The 17,069-nt window shown below is 36.7% G+C and overlaps 1 protein-coding gene and 1 pseudogene across 6 annotated transcripts in view; one reads left to right on the top strand and one right to left on the bottom strand.

Annotated features, from left to right (window-relative positions):
* Positions 1-17,069, bottom strand: part of Zfr (zinc finger RNA binding protein) — a 62,467-nt gene that overhangs the window by 20,135 nt on the left and 25,263 nt on the right. For 4 of the 6 annotated variants that reach the window (XR_004387399.1, XM_032898766.1, XM_032898769.1 and 1 more), the window contains 7 exons: positions 13,350-13,597; positions 10,212-10,403; positions 9,470-9,761; positions 7,059-7,255; positions 6,517-6,636; positions 4,410-4,555; positions 888-1,050 (listed from right to left, as the gene is read on the bottom strand). Coding sequence is in view for 5 of the 6 variants with exons in the window: in XM_032898766.1 (XP_032754657.1) it covers positions 888-1,050; positions 4,410-4,555; positions 6,517-6,636; positions 7,059-7,255; positions 9,470-9,761; positions 10,212-10,403; positions 13,350-13,597 (1,358 nt within the window). In the remaining variant the exon portion in view is untranslated. The remainder of the gene's footprint in view (positions 1-887; positions 1,051-4,409; positions 4,556-6,516; positions 6,637-7,058; positions 7,256-9,469; positions 9,762-10,211; positions 10,404-13,349; positions 13,598-17,069) is intronic. The other 2 variants (XM_032898768.1, XM_032898767.1) reach the window with 1 other exon arrangement.
* On the top strand, positions 2,304-2,400 carry LOC116897458 (annotated as a pseudogene).

A 17,069-nucleotide genomic window follows, 5' to 3' on the forward strand; every position in this document is an offset into this window, starting at 1 on the left:
TTATTTTTCTGAATAAAACAAAATTATAAATTTTCAATTATATATAGTAGCTAGCTTTACAATAAGAAAGGCAATTAAGCAAACTGTCCACTTAAATTTTCTTTTTCAATAAAATGAAAGCTCAAGCACCTGTCCCAAAAAGCAAAATTGTTACACACACACATATGTGTGTATATATATAAATACATGTATAAAACCTAAAACTATGAAAATGCTTTTAAAAGTTTGTAGTGCTATTCTCAAAAGTAGATTACCAAAAGCTAGTGTTCTACTACTGATGAGTTCTCTCCATGTAAATGCTTTCTAGTGATCTGAAACTCACCTTGCTTTAGTAACAGTAATTTACATACAATTGCTCAGACACTAATGACAAATGAAAAAGAATAGGTAACAGAGTTACCTTTAACATTAAAAGCTCTTTCCCCTTAAAGGAAAAGTAAAGATAAGGAAAGTTTATGTTTAAAATATTTACCAAAAGTAGGTCTTCACCCAGATTTTAGCAAGTTTTGTAAATAAAGAGCAAAGGAAACTTGACCAAGTCCTTATGTATAAAGACATTAGTCCTTTTTTTAAAGTATAGAATAGTGTTTAATCAGGGCACGGGGAAGAAAAGTAGAAGATGGCCATGAACATTTGGGGGAGGGGGAGAGTAGAGAGAGAAGGGAATGGAGTAGGGAAAAAGGGAGAAGGGTGAGAGGACAGAACAGGAGCAAGAAGGCAAGAGCAAGAGCGACATTAGACTTAAGAATCTTTAAGAGAAGGACTAAAAATAATATCAAGATGGAAAACTGATGACATTAAATCTAAAAATCAGCTCATAAAACATCATCTAATGTTGGAGGCTTAAATTTCCATCCCTTATATAACTAAGCAAAGCAGATACTCACTGCAGGGCCCTGTGGCTGGGGAGGCATGCCTGGTCGGACTCCCAAAAGACCTAATGGGCCTGGAGGACCATGAGGATAGCCTCCATCAGGCATCCGTCGGCGATCATCCCAATGATGCTGTTCTTCCTCCATTCTTCTCCAGTACATGTCTTCTTCATAACGTCTGATGCATAAAAACAAGCAACCCCACAGCTTATGAACTTTCATTAACAACTACATAAAAACCTATTCTAAGAAGTATCATCAATGCAGCAATATGACCCAGCAGAAAACAGATGCTTGCACCAGACTGATGACCTGAGTTCCATTCCCGGAATCAAAATGAAAGAAGTGAACAGATGCCCTGAAAGTTGGCCTTTGAGCTCTCATGAATAGTGGCACATATGCCTGTAACCATGGTCACACTGGCACGTAAACCACAAAATAGAAAAATATGACTAAAAAAGTCCACCCAAATCACCACTGTATTACCTTTTTTTTTTTTTACCCTACTTCCATTATTTAATTTTCATTGAGAAGTAAACTAAGTAAAAACTAGAGACAATAATGAGAAAAGGAGAATAAAATTTTACACCTCAAGAACAAACTGTAACAAAAACCAGACACCTCAGCTTATTTTAATTATTTAAGGTTGACTGTAAATCCAAATACATATAACTGAGGATGTATATGCAAGAACCACTTCAGACATAGTAGTTCAGGCATTTATTTCATGTCCTCAAAGAAATGAACTCACTTCTTGTATATTTTTCTTTTTGTTTTAAAATTTTTTTTATGTGTGTACATGTACCCGTTGTGAGCATGACGTAGTGTGTGCATATGCCATGGTATCCATATGCAGGTCAGAGGACGGCTTTTAGTACTGGTCCCCCTTTCCATCTCGAGACATCCTATCGTGTGTTGTTTGGGGTGTGTGTGTGTTGTGCAGCTGTACATGCCAGGCTAGCTTGCCCACAGATTTCTGAGAATTCTCCAGTCTCTACGACCCACTACAAACATGGGATTACAGATATTATACAAAGGTTCTGGAGATTCGATTTGTATAAGAAGTACTGTATTCAAAGCCCCATTTTCTCAGCCTGAGTTGTTTTCTTTTTTAAAACAGTAAATGAAGTTCTCCATTTATGATATAGGCAGTACAAAGTATTTCTCTGCTACAAAGGCTTTGTGGTAAAAGGAACTGTGGGGGTAGCAACCCACAATTTCATTGTTAGGAAAACACAAGGGCAATGGCAAATTATAACAAAAGTAGAAAGCATATCTTTGGCTGAGATGTCTGTGGCTCAATTCTCCTAATAAGTGTAGCCAAAAGGAATAACAGCTATATTGTTAAAGACATCCAAATAATTGTGAAACCTCATGGCTGCTGGTTCAGTAAAAATCACTCTGTATATTAAATAAAACCCTTCAGACTGCTTGCTTTGGCAGCACACATACTAAAATTAGAACGATAGAGATTAGCATGGCTGTTGCGCAAGGATGACAGCAAACTTGTGAAGTATTCCACAGAAGACAACACTTAAGGAGTTCAGAAGATGGTTATCTAACACAGAGCCTCTCCTTCACTAGTTAACAGTCTCAGAACTCATTTCTGTTCCGCCTTGGTCCCAATTTTTACTTTTAATTTCAATGACTATATCAAAGGAATCCAGGTAGCAATAAGGCTATTCTAATAGATCTATCTAAAATAATAATAAAAATAAGATGTGTATTTATTGATTGCCACTACAAAAACTACCAAAATTTCAGGTAGGGAATAAATAGTATATTTTAATTTTAGGTCATCTGAGGACCAGTAGATTACTTTCAATGTTACTTAGGCCTTTAGAAAAAAAAAGAATTAAAAAACAGCTCAAAAGATCTAGAAAAATCACGTTTAGTTTTCTGTTTGTTACTGCTAAAAAATGTTTACATAACATTAGAGCAGGAATTTTAACTATTGTCTATAAACTCATGCTCAGCATTTGAAAACATTTCTAAGTACTGAGTAGGTACTTAAGATAACCATTTGATATATGAATAAAAGAAACTTAACTAGATGACTTAACTTAATCTAGTCATAGAATTTCTAATATATTACAAAAGCACAAATTGAAAAAGAATTTATGTTTGCTATACATAAAAATGCTATACATAATAATGCTATACATAATAAATGCTACACATAAAAAATGATGTTACCTACCACTGAAAACTAAAGATAGCACATAATAAAAGTATGAATAAGAAGCTTTATAAAAAAATACAAGCCAACTTGGGTTATACATTGAGAGTCTATCTCAAAAGCCATGAAGATTAAAAAACAAACAAACAAACAAAAAACCATACGGGCTCTGTAAACATACACATATATCAATACACATCATAAAAAATTCTCAAAAAATCCAAAAGCACTGTGGATGTGTACACCTGAAATACCAGTGTTGGGAGGTGTTTGTGAAGATGGAATAACAGAGACTTGCTGGCCACTAAGTTTAGTTCTTGGTTCTGTAAGAGATCTGCCTCAAGGAAGTAAGTCAGAGAGTGCTGGCCTCTGACTGCATACACACATCTATCTACACCACACACGCTCTCTCTCACTTTTTCTCCCCGGCTTAGAAACACTGAAATTCAAAGAAGCCAGATACAAAAGATACTGTGTGTCTGATTCAATTATTTAAAACTGATTTCATTTATAAAACCTATACAATTTAGAGATGGCAAGTAGACTGCTCCATGATGCCGAGATGGGACAGGAAACATGGAAGACATTGAGAATGATTGTTAATGGGATTGTGATTTTTTTTTTAAGGAGTATTGAAATATCCCTAAACTGACAGTGACAACTGCTTTACAACTAACTGGATGTAGATACCAACATCATGTTAATCTGATTCTACAGTCTGAATGAGTTTGTTGCTGATTCTAGTCTTCAAAGTATGACCTTTCTTCAGAGACTACATGTGTTTGTAGGCATTAGGAGTGTGTGCACATTTGAGTTCAGGATCCAAAACGGCACTGGATTCCCCGCAGCTGGCATTACAGGCAGTTGTCAGTCACCTGACCTGTTGGAAACCAAACTAAGGAGTAAGGAGATTAATAGTGGCAATATGCTCTTTTTTTTTTTTTTTTTGGTTCTTTTTTTTTCGGAGCTGGGGACCGATCCCAGAGTGGCAAGCGCTCTACCACTGAGCTAAATCCCCAACCCCGGCAATATGCTCTTAAACCCTGAGCCACCTATACAATCCCCAATTTCTTCCCATACTTTTTTCATGGAGACAAGTCTTGTTATGGCTCTGAACTCACATTCCTTTGTTGGATTAAAAGTGAGAGTCACCACCACAAAATCCTTACTATCAGGGCAACAATCAAATATACATATACTTAGCATTCTAATGTCTATCTTTCTAGACAGGATCTTAGTTGAACACTTAAAAAGCACATAAAATAAATAAATCTGAATGTGGAGTCCATATTCCCAGAATAAAGTTTTTAAGGCAGCAGAAGAACCACTCACTGTAGAGCTGCAAGTTAAAAACAAACCTTATTTCCATCCTCCAGCGCTCCTCCTCTTCTCGTCTCCGCCAGTACTCTTCCTTCTGCATTTGCTTTCTCATTTTCTCTTCTTGAATCTTTCTTGCACGAATACTGGGCTTCACTTCCACTTGCAAATCTGGATTTACTTTTTTCTGTTAACACCGATAATACATTTTTAAAAAGGAGCAGGCGTCTTCAACAAACAATTCATTAAAAGTAATTTATTTTTGAATTTATCATCTGTGCATGTCTGGAGAGATCAGAGGATAACTTGGCTAAGTTTCTCCTTCCACCATGTGGGTCTCAGGGATGACTTTCAGGTTATCAGAGAGGCACCAAGTGCCTTTACCTGCCCCACAACATCTCAATCACAGTTTTACAGTCTCTCATCAGAAGTTTAGAATTACAAATTTCGTGTTGTAGATATGTATTGGTTTCTTGTTTTTATTTGTGAGACAGGGTCTCATGTAACCTAGGCTGACTTCAAAATAGATTTGTAAATGATGATGACCTTAAACTGTTCTGTCTGCCTCTACCCAAAGTGAAATGATGAGATTATAGACACCTGTCTATCAGACCCAGTATTTGCAGTGCTAGGATACAACCCAGGGCCTGAGCATGACAGCTTGCTTAGTAGTCTACAGACTGAATATATACTCAGTTGGTGTGTGCGTGTATGAACCTGGCCTTGAACATGTTAAAATTCCCTACTGAAGAGTACAAGCTGTATAATTAGATTAAATCTGAGAAAATATTTTTTAATTTTTTAAAAAAGATTTATTTATTATATATAAATACACTGTAGCTGTCTTCAGACACACCAGAAGAGGGCATCAGATCTCATTACAGATGGTAGTAAGTCATCATGTGGCTGCTGGGATTTGAAATCAGAAGAGCAGTCTTTTTTTTTTCTTTTTTTTTTTTTTTTTTTTTTTTTTTTTTGGAGCCTGGGGACCGAACCCAGGGCCTTGCGCCACAGGCAAGCGCCTACCACTGAGCTAAATCCCCAACCCCTTGGAAGAGCAGTCTTAACCGCTGAGCCATCTCTCCAGCCATCTCTGTTATAGGCTTAATTATTCATGCTCAAGAACATATTAAAAAAACTATGTAACTTAGTGCTGACCTAACAGGAAACCATGAAATCCTTGGAGGACTTTTCATTTTGCTTATTAATAGATGGTTATAAGTGTATGCCTTAAAGGGTTTATTAGGTCATGCAGCTGGAGCCAGAGACAGTGATCCCAGTTACATGAGTGACATAACCATACCCTGTGTTTAAAAGAAAACCCACACCCACTCTACCAGTCCATACTTTAGCAACTTTGACATGTCAATACCTGAGTAGGCAATGATGCACTCCTAGTGTAAATAGATGAAGAAACCTCCCAGCACTAGCTCCAAATTAACCTCACTGAGAATGTACCACCATAAAGGAGACCATAAAGGTGAAAGCCAGGTGCTGGCTGCGCACACCTTTAAGTCCAGCACTTGGGAGGCAGAAGCAGGTTCTCGAGTTCTATGACAGCCTGGTCTACAGAGTGAGTTCTAGGATAGCCAATGCCACCCAGAAAAATCCTGCCTCAGAAAACCAAAGAGGGAGAGAGGCAGGTGAAGTGATAGTTTTTACATTTAACAGGAATCAACTATCATTATATGATTTCTTGAACCAAGCAATGTATTAGTTTTGCTATATTCTACTTTTGCCAGTTACACTCCAACTAGAGTCATACTATCATCCTATCAAAGTGAGCGTATCAATACAACATGCAAATTTAGAACAGGGGCTCATACACCAGGTGAACTGTGTTTAGATGCAGAGAATGTGCTATTTGTTACAAAAGGATAACTCAAGAGCTGCAGAGACAGGTGGTTCAGAGGCCAAGAGGCACTGGCTGTTCTTCCAGAAGACTTTGATTCCCAGCACTGTAACTGGTTCTAGTCTGTAACTCTAGTTCCAGGGAATCTAATGCTTTCTTCTGGCCTCTCTGGGCAGCAGGCAAACACATTAGAAGCACAGATATTACATGCACAAAGAACATCCGTATTCATAAAATAAAAATGTATGTCAAAAAACTTAAAAAGAACAATAGTTCAATAGTTAACATATACTTACTTTATACTGAAGTCTATGTCTTCGTCCTTTTAGGTGCATCTCTTTAGCATTGGGGTCATTAAAGCTGCATTCACATAATTTACAATGGAAGCGAATGACTTTTCCTTCATCATTTCGTACCTTGGTATGGAAAAATAGAACCTCTGATCGAATTGGAAGCAGTCTTTGGAACACTATCTCAGTACTGCAGCCTTGGCTGGCCTTCAACTGCAGAGCTCTACCTATCTCTGCTTCTTGACTGCCCCAGCCTAATTTTTAAAAAAAAAAAGACAGAAACTAGGACCGTAATGAATACTTGCATATACTTGCCTTTGTAAAGTATTGTTTACTTCAATATCTGTCTGAAACTATTTGGATTTCTTTTTGAAGTATTTCTATTAATTCTTTATTAATGTCCTATTTAGCTCAAGGAACCAAATGAATGGTGTAAATTAGAAAATCAACCTTAATTTTATAGGTAACTGAAATCAAAGTATAACTGGATACTGCTTGACATTTTTCCTTCTGCCTTATTTTGGAGTAATGATTACTCAGATCAATACCTCTTCAACATAATCATGTCCCACTGGTTGCACATCACTCTGCAAAGCAGCAAGGGATGCAGGTGTGACTGGTTCTGACACTGCATCTTGCTTTACTTCTGGAATCTGTACAGCAGAGGCAGCAGGATTATTTTTAATGCAGTCAGTTCCTTTTAAGTCTTCAGCTTTATTTCCTGTTGACTGTAGCTTATTTCCACCTAGAAAAGCAAAAAAAAAAAAAAAGTAATTTTATCATTGTATAAATGTATAAACCCATCAAGATGAATTTTAAAAGCTATCTTTACTACTTCTGGCTAAACTTTATGCAGAATAGGTTCCCCATTTTGGTTCTCCTAACATTTAGTTTCCAAACAAAAGGAACATGAAAAGGGATTAAATATATTCCATGTTTATATTGATACTGTCCTCTCTACAGTGTGCTTAATAATAAATAGTATTTATCTACCCCCCACCTCTCCACATTTTTTTCTTTTTCATCTCTGACATAGGCATTATCAGGCTATAGACAAGCCTTACATACATTCTGGTATATAAGCTAGGTTGGCCTTAAAATTTTGGCAGTTCTCTACCTCTCGAATGCTGGAATTATAGGTGTATGTCACCATAGTGGTTTAAGTGGGAGTAGAGATTGAACCCAGGGCTTTATACACGCTAGGCAAGTATCATGGAGCTACATATCCAGTTGGGTTGGCCATAACCACGTCAGGTCTCCCTCTTCTACCACACGGATAACAGGAACTGAACTTGAGTCATCAGGCTTGGCAAGTATCTTTTACCCACTGTGGTCTCTCCAGCTTGGATTTGTTTGTATTCTATTTTGAAAGTGTGAATAACTTCAAAAATGAAACAAAACAAAAAAACTCTACAAATTACTGCTTTCATTTTAACCAATTAAATTTAACACTACTCAAGAAAATAACATACTGTCATTAATCTATTCTTAAACCTCAAGTAGCTACAGAAAGAGTAAGACAAATTATACAAATGTAGGAAATTGTCAAATTAACAACTTTAGCAAAATTGTTTTAAATGTTATAAGACAATGTAACTGTGTTTGAGCTGCTTACAAGTTAAAGGAAGACATAGCATTTATAATATCCTGTGCTAAGTAGGAACTGAAGCCTTTACCTCATCTGGTAGAAGTGATTTCATAAAGGGTGTATCATTTGAATGGTGCTTTGAGAGAGACTATTGGAATGAGTCAAGATACAAGAGAATAATGTCTAAACAGAAAGTACAGCATGTATAAAAGAATGTAACAACATGGAATTAAAGTCTGTAGTAAACTGAACAAAGTCAGTAATTTAGCATCAGCTCCTCCCCCAGATAGAGCTGACTCCCCCCCAGGTAGAGGTAAGAAAGGAGGTATAAGTCGGTTATAAAGGATTATATGACACAGTCATAAACAGACTTTATCCTACACATAAAGGCTGGCCAGTGAAGATTTTCAAAGAGAAGGCACACTAACAAGAACAGAGAGATTGTGTTGAAGAGACTAAATATAGTAAAGGCACTGAATAGATGATAAGGACATAGCAATAGAGAGGCAACTAAAAAGAAATGTTAGTGAAGCTATCCCTTAAAAAAAGGGGGAAAGGGGGAAAAATTAGTCATCTTCTGAGTATTCTGTAGTATTCTTGTAATGGAAAACAATAGGAAGGGGATATCTATTAGATGATCAGCAAGCAACCAAAATATGGTTGTCAAAACTCAGTTGTGATTCTGGTTTTGCCAGAGTTTTATAGTTGCGTACACTAGAATGCATGAAACTGTCTTGGAATGCTGCTGCACACACAGATGAGACATGGAACCATAATTTTAGGAATGCCATTTAACAAAAACATAGGTAGAGAATCAGTAGGACACCACCCCCTAACCCCCAAAAAGATGGATAGACATATATGCTAGAAACTAAGATTCACTTTAGGTTTAAGTCAACTGTGTCAAGTTTAAGTTAAGGCAGCCAATAGAATGAAACCAAAACTGACCAATGGATCTGGCAGGAGCTGGGTTTTTTGTTTGTTTGCTTTTTATTTTGTTTTCTTTTGTTATGTTTCTGAGACAGTTTTTTCTCATATTAGCTTATGCTGGCCTGGAACCAAATGTAGGCTGGTCTCAAACTTTTAGAAATTCTTCTGACTCAGCCTCCCAAGTATTGATACTACAGGTATGAGACATACTTGGTGCTAAGTAATTAGGTACCTGGTGAGTCTTGCAATAGTTTCAGAAAAGGGTAGATGACTGTAGATTGTTTAGAAGTACAGAAGCAGAGAGAATAGAGGCCGCTTAGTACTACATTGTTTGCCTGGCATTTATAAGGCTCTGGGTTCAATAGCCAATAACACAATGGAGAAGAAAAACCACTCTGACAGAGTTAGGAGGGACACAAAGAATCAATCTTTAGTACTTGCCGACAAAGTTTATTTTGGGTGTAGATGTTTTCTTGGCAGCCATATTGGTAGGTACCGCTGACACTTTAGTGTTGGATGTACTATTAAGAGACGAGTTTCCTGTAGTTGAAAGACCTTTCACTGAAGTAGTTGCAATTGATGACGTGTTCAGAGTACAATTGCTTGCTCCAATACTTGAAGGAGAGGCAGTTGGTTTTGAAGCAGATACAGCTGTTGAAGAAGTAGCTTGGCTAACAACATTTGGTTCCGTTGAAGGAATAGGTTTACCAAGTTTTGTGTGTAATTTAACCACCTACAAAACAAAAAGCACACCTGTCAGGAAACTCAAATGTGTTGTTTTTTTTAAAGTTTGTCTGAGTAAGACTATAAAACAAAAGTCAAAACTTAATTTTCTTTGCTATTTTTTTTTTTGTTACAGACAAAACTCATTTTAACATCTGTGTTTATTGATGAAGGGACTTGTCTACAAGCAAATCAGTCTGTAGTTAATCAAAACAAATGAAATAATCCCAAATTGAAAAGCCAAGTGGTTTAATTTAATTTAAAGTTCTCTAGTGTTTCTGTTTTAAGCAATGACTAATTGATGTTACCTTGATGTATGTTAACATTTAAGCAAGGTTTATAATACACTCAAAGTTTTCAAAAATGGAAGTCAACTTTTTCAAACCCCTGTTGAAAAGTGAAAGTAAGCAGAGTAGACATAAGGCTGTGTGTGGGTGGGAGGGGGGACCAAAACACCTACTTTCTGATGCTTAGCACCACGAATGTGGGCAGCATATGCATCTGCTCCTGTACAAGACACATCACAGAGCTCGCAACGTAGCTGATTTTGTGTCCCACGAGTTGAGTTGTTGCTGCTGCTGGTATTTTGAGAGGCTTTCAATGCGGCTTCCTTTTTTTTATGTTTCTGTCCTTCTAAGTGCTCTTTATAAGTCTGTTTTGAACAAAAAGTACAAATTTCTTTCTATAACATTCTATTCAATTTTCAGACTTCTAACACTCATTTAAAAATGGGATCATAAGCTGACTGGCACATGCCTTTAATCTTAGTACTCAGGAGGCAGAACAGAACTGCATTGAGTTTGAGGACAGCCTGGTCTACATGGTGAGTTCCAGGTCAGCTAGTTACACGGTGAGACCTTGTCTCCAAAAAAAAACAAAACAACAACAACAACAAAATATAAAACAAAACAAAACCATCAAACCAAACAAACAGATGCACAAAACAAAAGAAAGAATCCAATAAATGTGTGGTGCAGACCTGTAATATAAGTGCTCAATAAGCTGAGAAAGAGAATCGTAAGTTCAAGGCTGTCCCAGGCTTTGCAACAATACACTATCTCAAAATACATAAATAAAAGGGGAGACGATGAGGAAAGCATGAATGAGAACTGCTATTTTCAAAGCACCTAAGTACAGGAGGGATTCTGTATGGATGATCTGTAATTCTCGGCAGTTTATTTAACAATACTATTTGGCTATTTGGTGCCAAGGACTGAATTCAGGGACTTAAGTAGACACACATGCATTCTACTACTGAACTACATCTCCAACTTCAATATTCTATATATGGGTACACATGCGTGAGTAGGTGTGTGTGCTGAAGAGTAAACAGGGCAAACACAATCTAGGTTTCTGTTTGAGGTTAGCTCAGCCTTTTTGTAGGCAAGGTTTTCCTGGGACCACCCTGGGAGTGCCCAGGATCTGACTATCTCTGACTTCTGAATGAACACTACTATTCTAAGCTCAGGCAACATGAGACATTTTTTAAACATGACTTCTGAGAATCGAACTTATAGAAGTATGTTTGTAAAACACTATTAACTGAGCTTTTTTCTTTATTTTTAACCCAGTAGTTTTGAATTACAAAAGTACTTCAAAGAACTTATAAACTGCCTGTAGTTTCAAGAACTTCTTTTATTACTTTTGTATAACACTGGGCAGAAAATAACATATAATAGTCATTATACAAAAGTCTGACAACAGAATTAATTAATCTGAAGGGGGAAGCTGTACCTATATTAGGAAACTACTGCTTGATAGTTGTTCTTTATAAGAAGTTATATTTATAAAATTTAATTTTGAAAATCTGAATGCATTTTGATACTTAATCTAGTTAAATATATTGCTAAAGAATGAATATGAATACATATATTTTAATACTAAGTAGTGTCAACAATTCAGAGAACACATACACACACACAAAAAAAAAATCAAAAATATGGCAGAATTATGTATTAAAAACAGAACTAATCCGGTAAGTTAAAAAGTATATATAAGCCAGGCATAATGGCACACACCTTTGATCCCAGCACCTGGGAGGAGAGGCAGGTAGATCTCTGTGAGTTTGAGGCCAATATGGTTTACAAAGTGAATTGGGGGTGAGAAGGGAAGATGGGCCAAGCACTGTATAGTAAGACCCTGTGTCTGTCTCTCTCTCAAAAAAGGGGGAGGGGGGATATATTGGTAGAATAGAAAGAGTCAAATTTGATCTACTCTCCCCAAATATGCTTTTTTGAATGCCTAGCTGCTAAAATCTTTGAAAACAAAAAATATTCATGCCTTTACCCTCAGAGGCAAGAGGCATCATATCTCCTGGAACTGTAGTATTTAAGTGAGTCAGCACATAGTGCTGGAAACCCAATCCAGGTCCTTTGCAAGATCAAGTGCTCTTAACCACTGAGCCATCCCTCTAGCCAATGCTTATGCAAATTTTGATATAAAAACATTTAAGAAGACAGGCTTGCAGACTAGGCTGACCTTGCGAAGAAACCTTCCTACATTTGCTGTACAAGTTGTTGGGATTACAAGTGCAACCCCCATACTTGACAAAATAGGACTCTCTCATAGTCAAAACAGGTAAAGGGGTGAATTCATTAATAGATCCATGCTTAAAAATCACACATTTTAAGGTATATCTGGTAGAACCATGAGAATAAAAATGACAATAAAGGACTCACATTTGTCATAGGTTGGTCTTTTTTTAGGTGAGTAGAGGAAAATAGGGCCTCTTACCAAAGCTGGCCTAAAACTGACTATATAGCCAAGGACAACAATGAACGTTTCTACCTCTCAGTACTAGGATTACAGGCATGCAGCAACTATCATGTCTGACTGTAGTTGTGGGGATCTGAGTCTATGGCTCAATACAGAGGCAAGCACTTTACTGACTGAGTCACGTCCCCAGCACTGCAGGTCATCTTCCTTACACTTCTCTAATTTCCAATGTTCCCAGTCCCCTTGTGGAGAAAATTATAGAAGTTACATTCTATGAAACATGTACAAAATAGTCTCATTAGAAATACAATCATTAAAATTATAGGTTAATTGGAATTTTAAAAATCTTTTAAAGTTTTATATAAAAAGCAAAGGAGGCACCCTAGAAAGGGTAGAGGGCTCGATTTCCTTATTTTTCAAACATTTATAACCATTTTTACAGTTTTCCTGATTATTGCTTCTGTGTTTCAACAAAAACAACTTTTAGAGAAATGTTTAGTGAAATACAGCCATCTCTCGGTGTCTGCAGGAAATTGTTGACCAAAATCCAAGCATACTCAAGTTCTTTAAATAAAATAGCAAAATTATTTGCATATAATCTACTTCACCTGCATACATTAAGATCTATAGATTATTTATAGTACCTGTTGTAAATCCTACTGAACTGTTTTACTATATAGTTTAGAAAATAATAGGAAAAAAAAGTGTAGGTACTCTACACAGATGTAGTTTTCCACATGCATATTTTTGATCTATGGGTGAGTTGCTGAGTACAGAATACACAGATGTGAATGTGCTTTGTAGGCACAGGAGTTAGACACCAACTCTACTCAATTATGAAAAACAACCACTGAGACTCATGGTAAATACACAATATAAATACCTGTGGTCCAGCACAGCTGATCTTACAAACATCACAATAATGAATCTGGGGTGGTTTGGGAGGCTGTTTTGGTTTCAGTTGTTTATTTTGGAATGGTGTTTTTTTAGTAAAGGTGGTCCCTGTCCAGGCAGCTGTTGCTGCTGCAGCAGCTGCTGCTGCTGCTGCTTGCTTCTGTTGCTGCTGCTGCTGTTGGTAGTAGGAAGATGCAGCTGAATATACGGCTGCTTCATAACCTGAATAAGATGTACCTTACAAATAAAATGAAACAAAGATTATGTTATATGATTATAAAAGGACAAATTAAATGTCAATTATAAATTTAAATCCAATAAATGCCAATAGGTAAATAATTGTGCATATTTACAATTATGTATGTATCTTATCTCATGAAACCTTCTCCCACACAAAACTTACCAGCCGTCTACACCAAGTCATTTAAATATTTACGTGACAAATCAGGTGTTGTAAGGGTGTATAAGAAAAGTATATGATTGAACCCTTCACTTAAAAGATGCTTACTGCTCACTGAAGGAACCTGTTTGACAACTGTATGGTTACAGAACCTATTGATCCTCTGAGCACATTTCACAAAACACTGACTTGAAGAAGACTGTCAAGTGGAAAAATTCAGAAGCACTTCATAAAGTAAGATTTAGGCTGGAGAGATGGCTCAGCCATTAAAGGTTAAGCTTACAACCAAAAATAAAGTAAGATTTGACAAGAGAATAGCAGATAAGGAGAATAGGATTTCAAGTCCCAGTGACCATTTTATGAATTGTACAAATGGTCAAAACAAGAAATGAGCAAGCATGTTTAGGAGGCAAATAATATAGTTTTAAAAACAGGACAAGTTGCAAAACCATGGAACAAGAATCAGTACAGTGTTCTTTCTTCCAAAACATGAAAACAGCATGGCTATCTGATTTAATATAGAGAGTCTGCTAATTTAAACGTTGGGAATCTATACACATTATACTAACAACTGACATACAAAAAAAGTGATATTCATAAAGACATTTAAGTTTGAAGTTTAGTCTATATATGAGCATGTTTAAAAACTAAAAAGCTGCTTACCAGTTTCTTAAAATTCAGTGCATTGCCTATTTACCATTCAGACTTCTTTTAACTCCTTAATAGATGGGCAAGAAGTGAAGGAAGACCAAGAGGGCAAAACAGCACAAAATGAAAGAGAACGGGGACTGAACTCCTGCTCAGCACTAGACGGCACAGCAGATGGAACCTCAGCACAGAGAGCGGGTGGGGAATGGGGTAGGTGAAGAGAATGAGCATGAATGTAGAGCATTTTGTTCTTAAAAGCTAATCGATTATAATCGAATGACTTTTGACCTACTGACTCAAAAATGTCTACATAAAATGAATTGGAAGATGAAAGCTAAGCTATACAAGTAACCAGAATCCTAAGAATCTCTAAACTGACAGTTAACAAAGATTTAAAAAAAAAATAAAGGGGTTGGGGATTTAGCTCAGTGGTAGAGCGCTTGCCTAGCAAGCGCAAGGTCCTGGGTTCGGTCCCCAGCTCCGAAAAAAAGAAAAGAAAAAAAAAAATAAAAAAAATAAAATCAAGACCTTTTCAGAAACGTCTTTTTAAATTTTTGTCAAATTATCAGATTATAAAATGCTTATGAAATTTTAAGATAAGAAAATGTGGTAGAAGAAAATACCTGAAAGAAGAAAAAGGCAGATATACTGGTGACAACCACATGATCAGATAAGAGAATAACTGATTGATTTTTAAGGAAAATTGTATAGTTCAATGAATTTATTAGTCAGTCCTATTAATATCATCTTCTACACATCAAACCAAAACAAAAAACTCAAACCAAACCAAAAAAGGACAAATGTTGCTTTCAAATTTATAGACAGAACATCAGTTTAAATTTCACTATAAAGAGCCTCAATAAGGCATATATGACAGCTCAAGGTTTGCATTTGCTTCTCATGTCTGATGAACTAACTGAATTCAATCCCTGGAATCCATGGGGGAAGGAGACAACCAACTTCTAAGTGCTATCCTCTGACTTCACATATGACAAGAGTACCTGTGCATACCATACCTGTGTGCAAGTGCATACACACAGAACCAGAACCAGAATTGGCCCCCAAACCTGCTGACTAAAATCAATTTGGCTGGCAAGTATGGTGATACAATGCAGAATCTCACCTACTTGGGAAACTGAGGTAGGATAACATTTGAGCTCTGGAGCTCAGGCAAGCTCCGGCAACATTAGAAAATAAATGAATATAAAAAAGAAACTAAAAAACAAACCAATAAAAGTTACTTTTACATTATTACTAACTAAAACTATAATTCTGATATAAATCATCTTAAAAGAAAAAAAAAACAATATTGGAACCCAAGGCCTCACAGAAATACAAAAGTGAAACTTAGTCGATCACAAACACCTTTGAGATGTGTGTTTAAATCTGAGAGTCTATCTTATGGAAGGCAGTGTGCCAGATACAGTAAAGTTTTAGAAGATAGCTACAAGGCAGGCATTACTACCCTTACTCTAACAGGCACAAATGTATATACACAATTAAAATACACACACACACACACACACACACACACACACACACACACACACACACACACACACACACACACACACAGAGTTTACAGCCTGGCAGCAAGCATCTTTACTGAGACATCATGCCAGCTCATCAGTTTTCTTTTTGATTGACACTGTTACTGTATATTTTATATATTTATATAATACATAAAATAGTGTATTTATGGGATAGACAGAGTATGGAATTTCAGGTACAGGTAAGATAAGAGGTCTTCTAATGTTCAATATATATAGTAGGATGATTATGGTTAATAACAGAGAAAATATTTCAAGATAGTGGAGAGGTATTTGATTATTTAAACAGAAAGGAATGGTGTTTGAAGCGACAGTTATGTATATTACCCTGATGTGTGTGTGTATGTGGGAGGGGTATGTGTGTCAAAGTTAGTGCAAGCACCTGAGGAGACCAGATGGGTTGGAATTCTTTGGAGCTGGGTTATAGGCCTGTATCAGCCTGACATGGGCTGGGAACCCCATTTGGGTCCTCTGCAAGAGTAGCAAGTGCTCTAAAACCACTGAGCCATCTCCCTAGCCTCCAAGTTGACAACTCCCAGGACAAGCTGTCCTGTGACATCCACACAGGTACACTGCTTGCCCCTCCCACTAAATATAAAAATTTATAGAACAGCATAAAAACATTAGAAGTGCTCCCCCACTCGCTTCAAAATACAGTATTATCCACAGAATAAAATACTACAAAACACTGAAAGGTTCTAGATGACATGCACATTTATAAGAAACTATAAGGATCCCTAAGGAAATGGCTGCTTGCTGAGTCGAGGGAAATCTTACAAGTGCACATTGACTAATTTGGGAATGTTCAAAAGACTCAGGAGTAAAAGGACCCCATTGGTCAAATTCATGAAATTATTATCCCAAAGAGACATAAGCCAATCGCTTGTAACACATTGAACAACATGTTACACAAAAAAAGTTCCAACAGCCACCAAAGAAATCACACACACACACACACACACACACACACACACACACACACCCACACACACACACAACTTTACAACCTGCAGCAGGTAGTTGGACAACAGGCCCATAAATTGATGACTTATAAGGAGAAAAGCTATCTTATAATGGAGATACCTGAGAGGCAATACCTAAACCAATGATG

Source organism: Rattus rattus, chromosome 3 (assembly GCF_011064425.1).
Source record: "Rattus rattus isolate New Zealand chromosome 3, Rrattus_CSIRO_v1, whole genome shotgun sequence".
Lineage (NCBI taxonomy): Eukaryota > Metazoa > Chordata > Mammalia > Rodentia > Muridae > Rattus > Rattus rattus.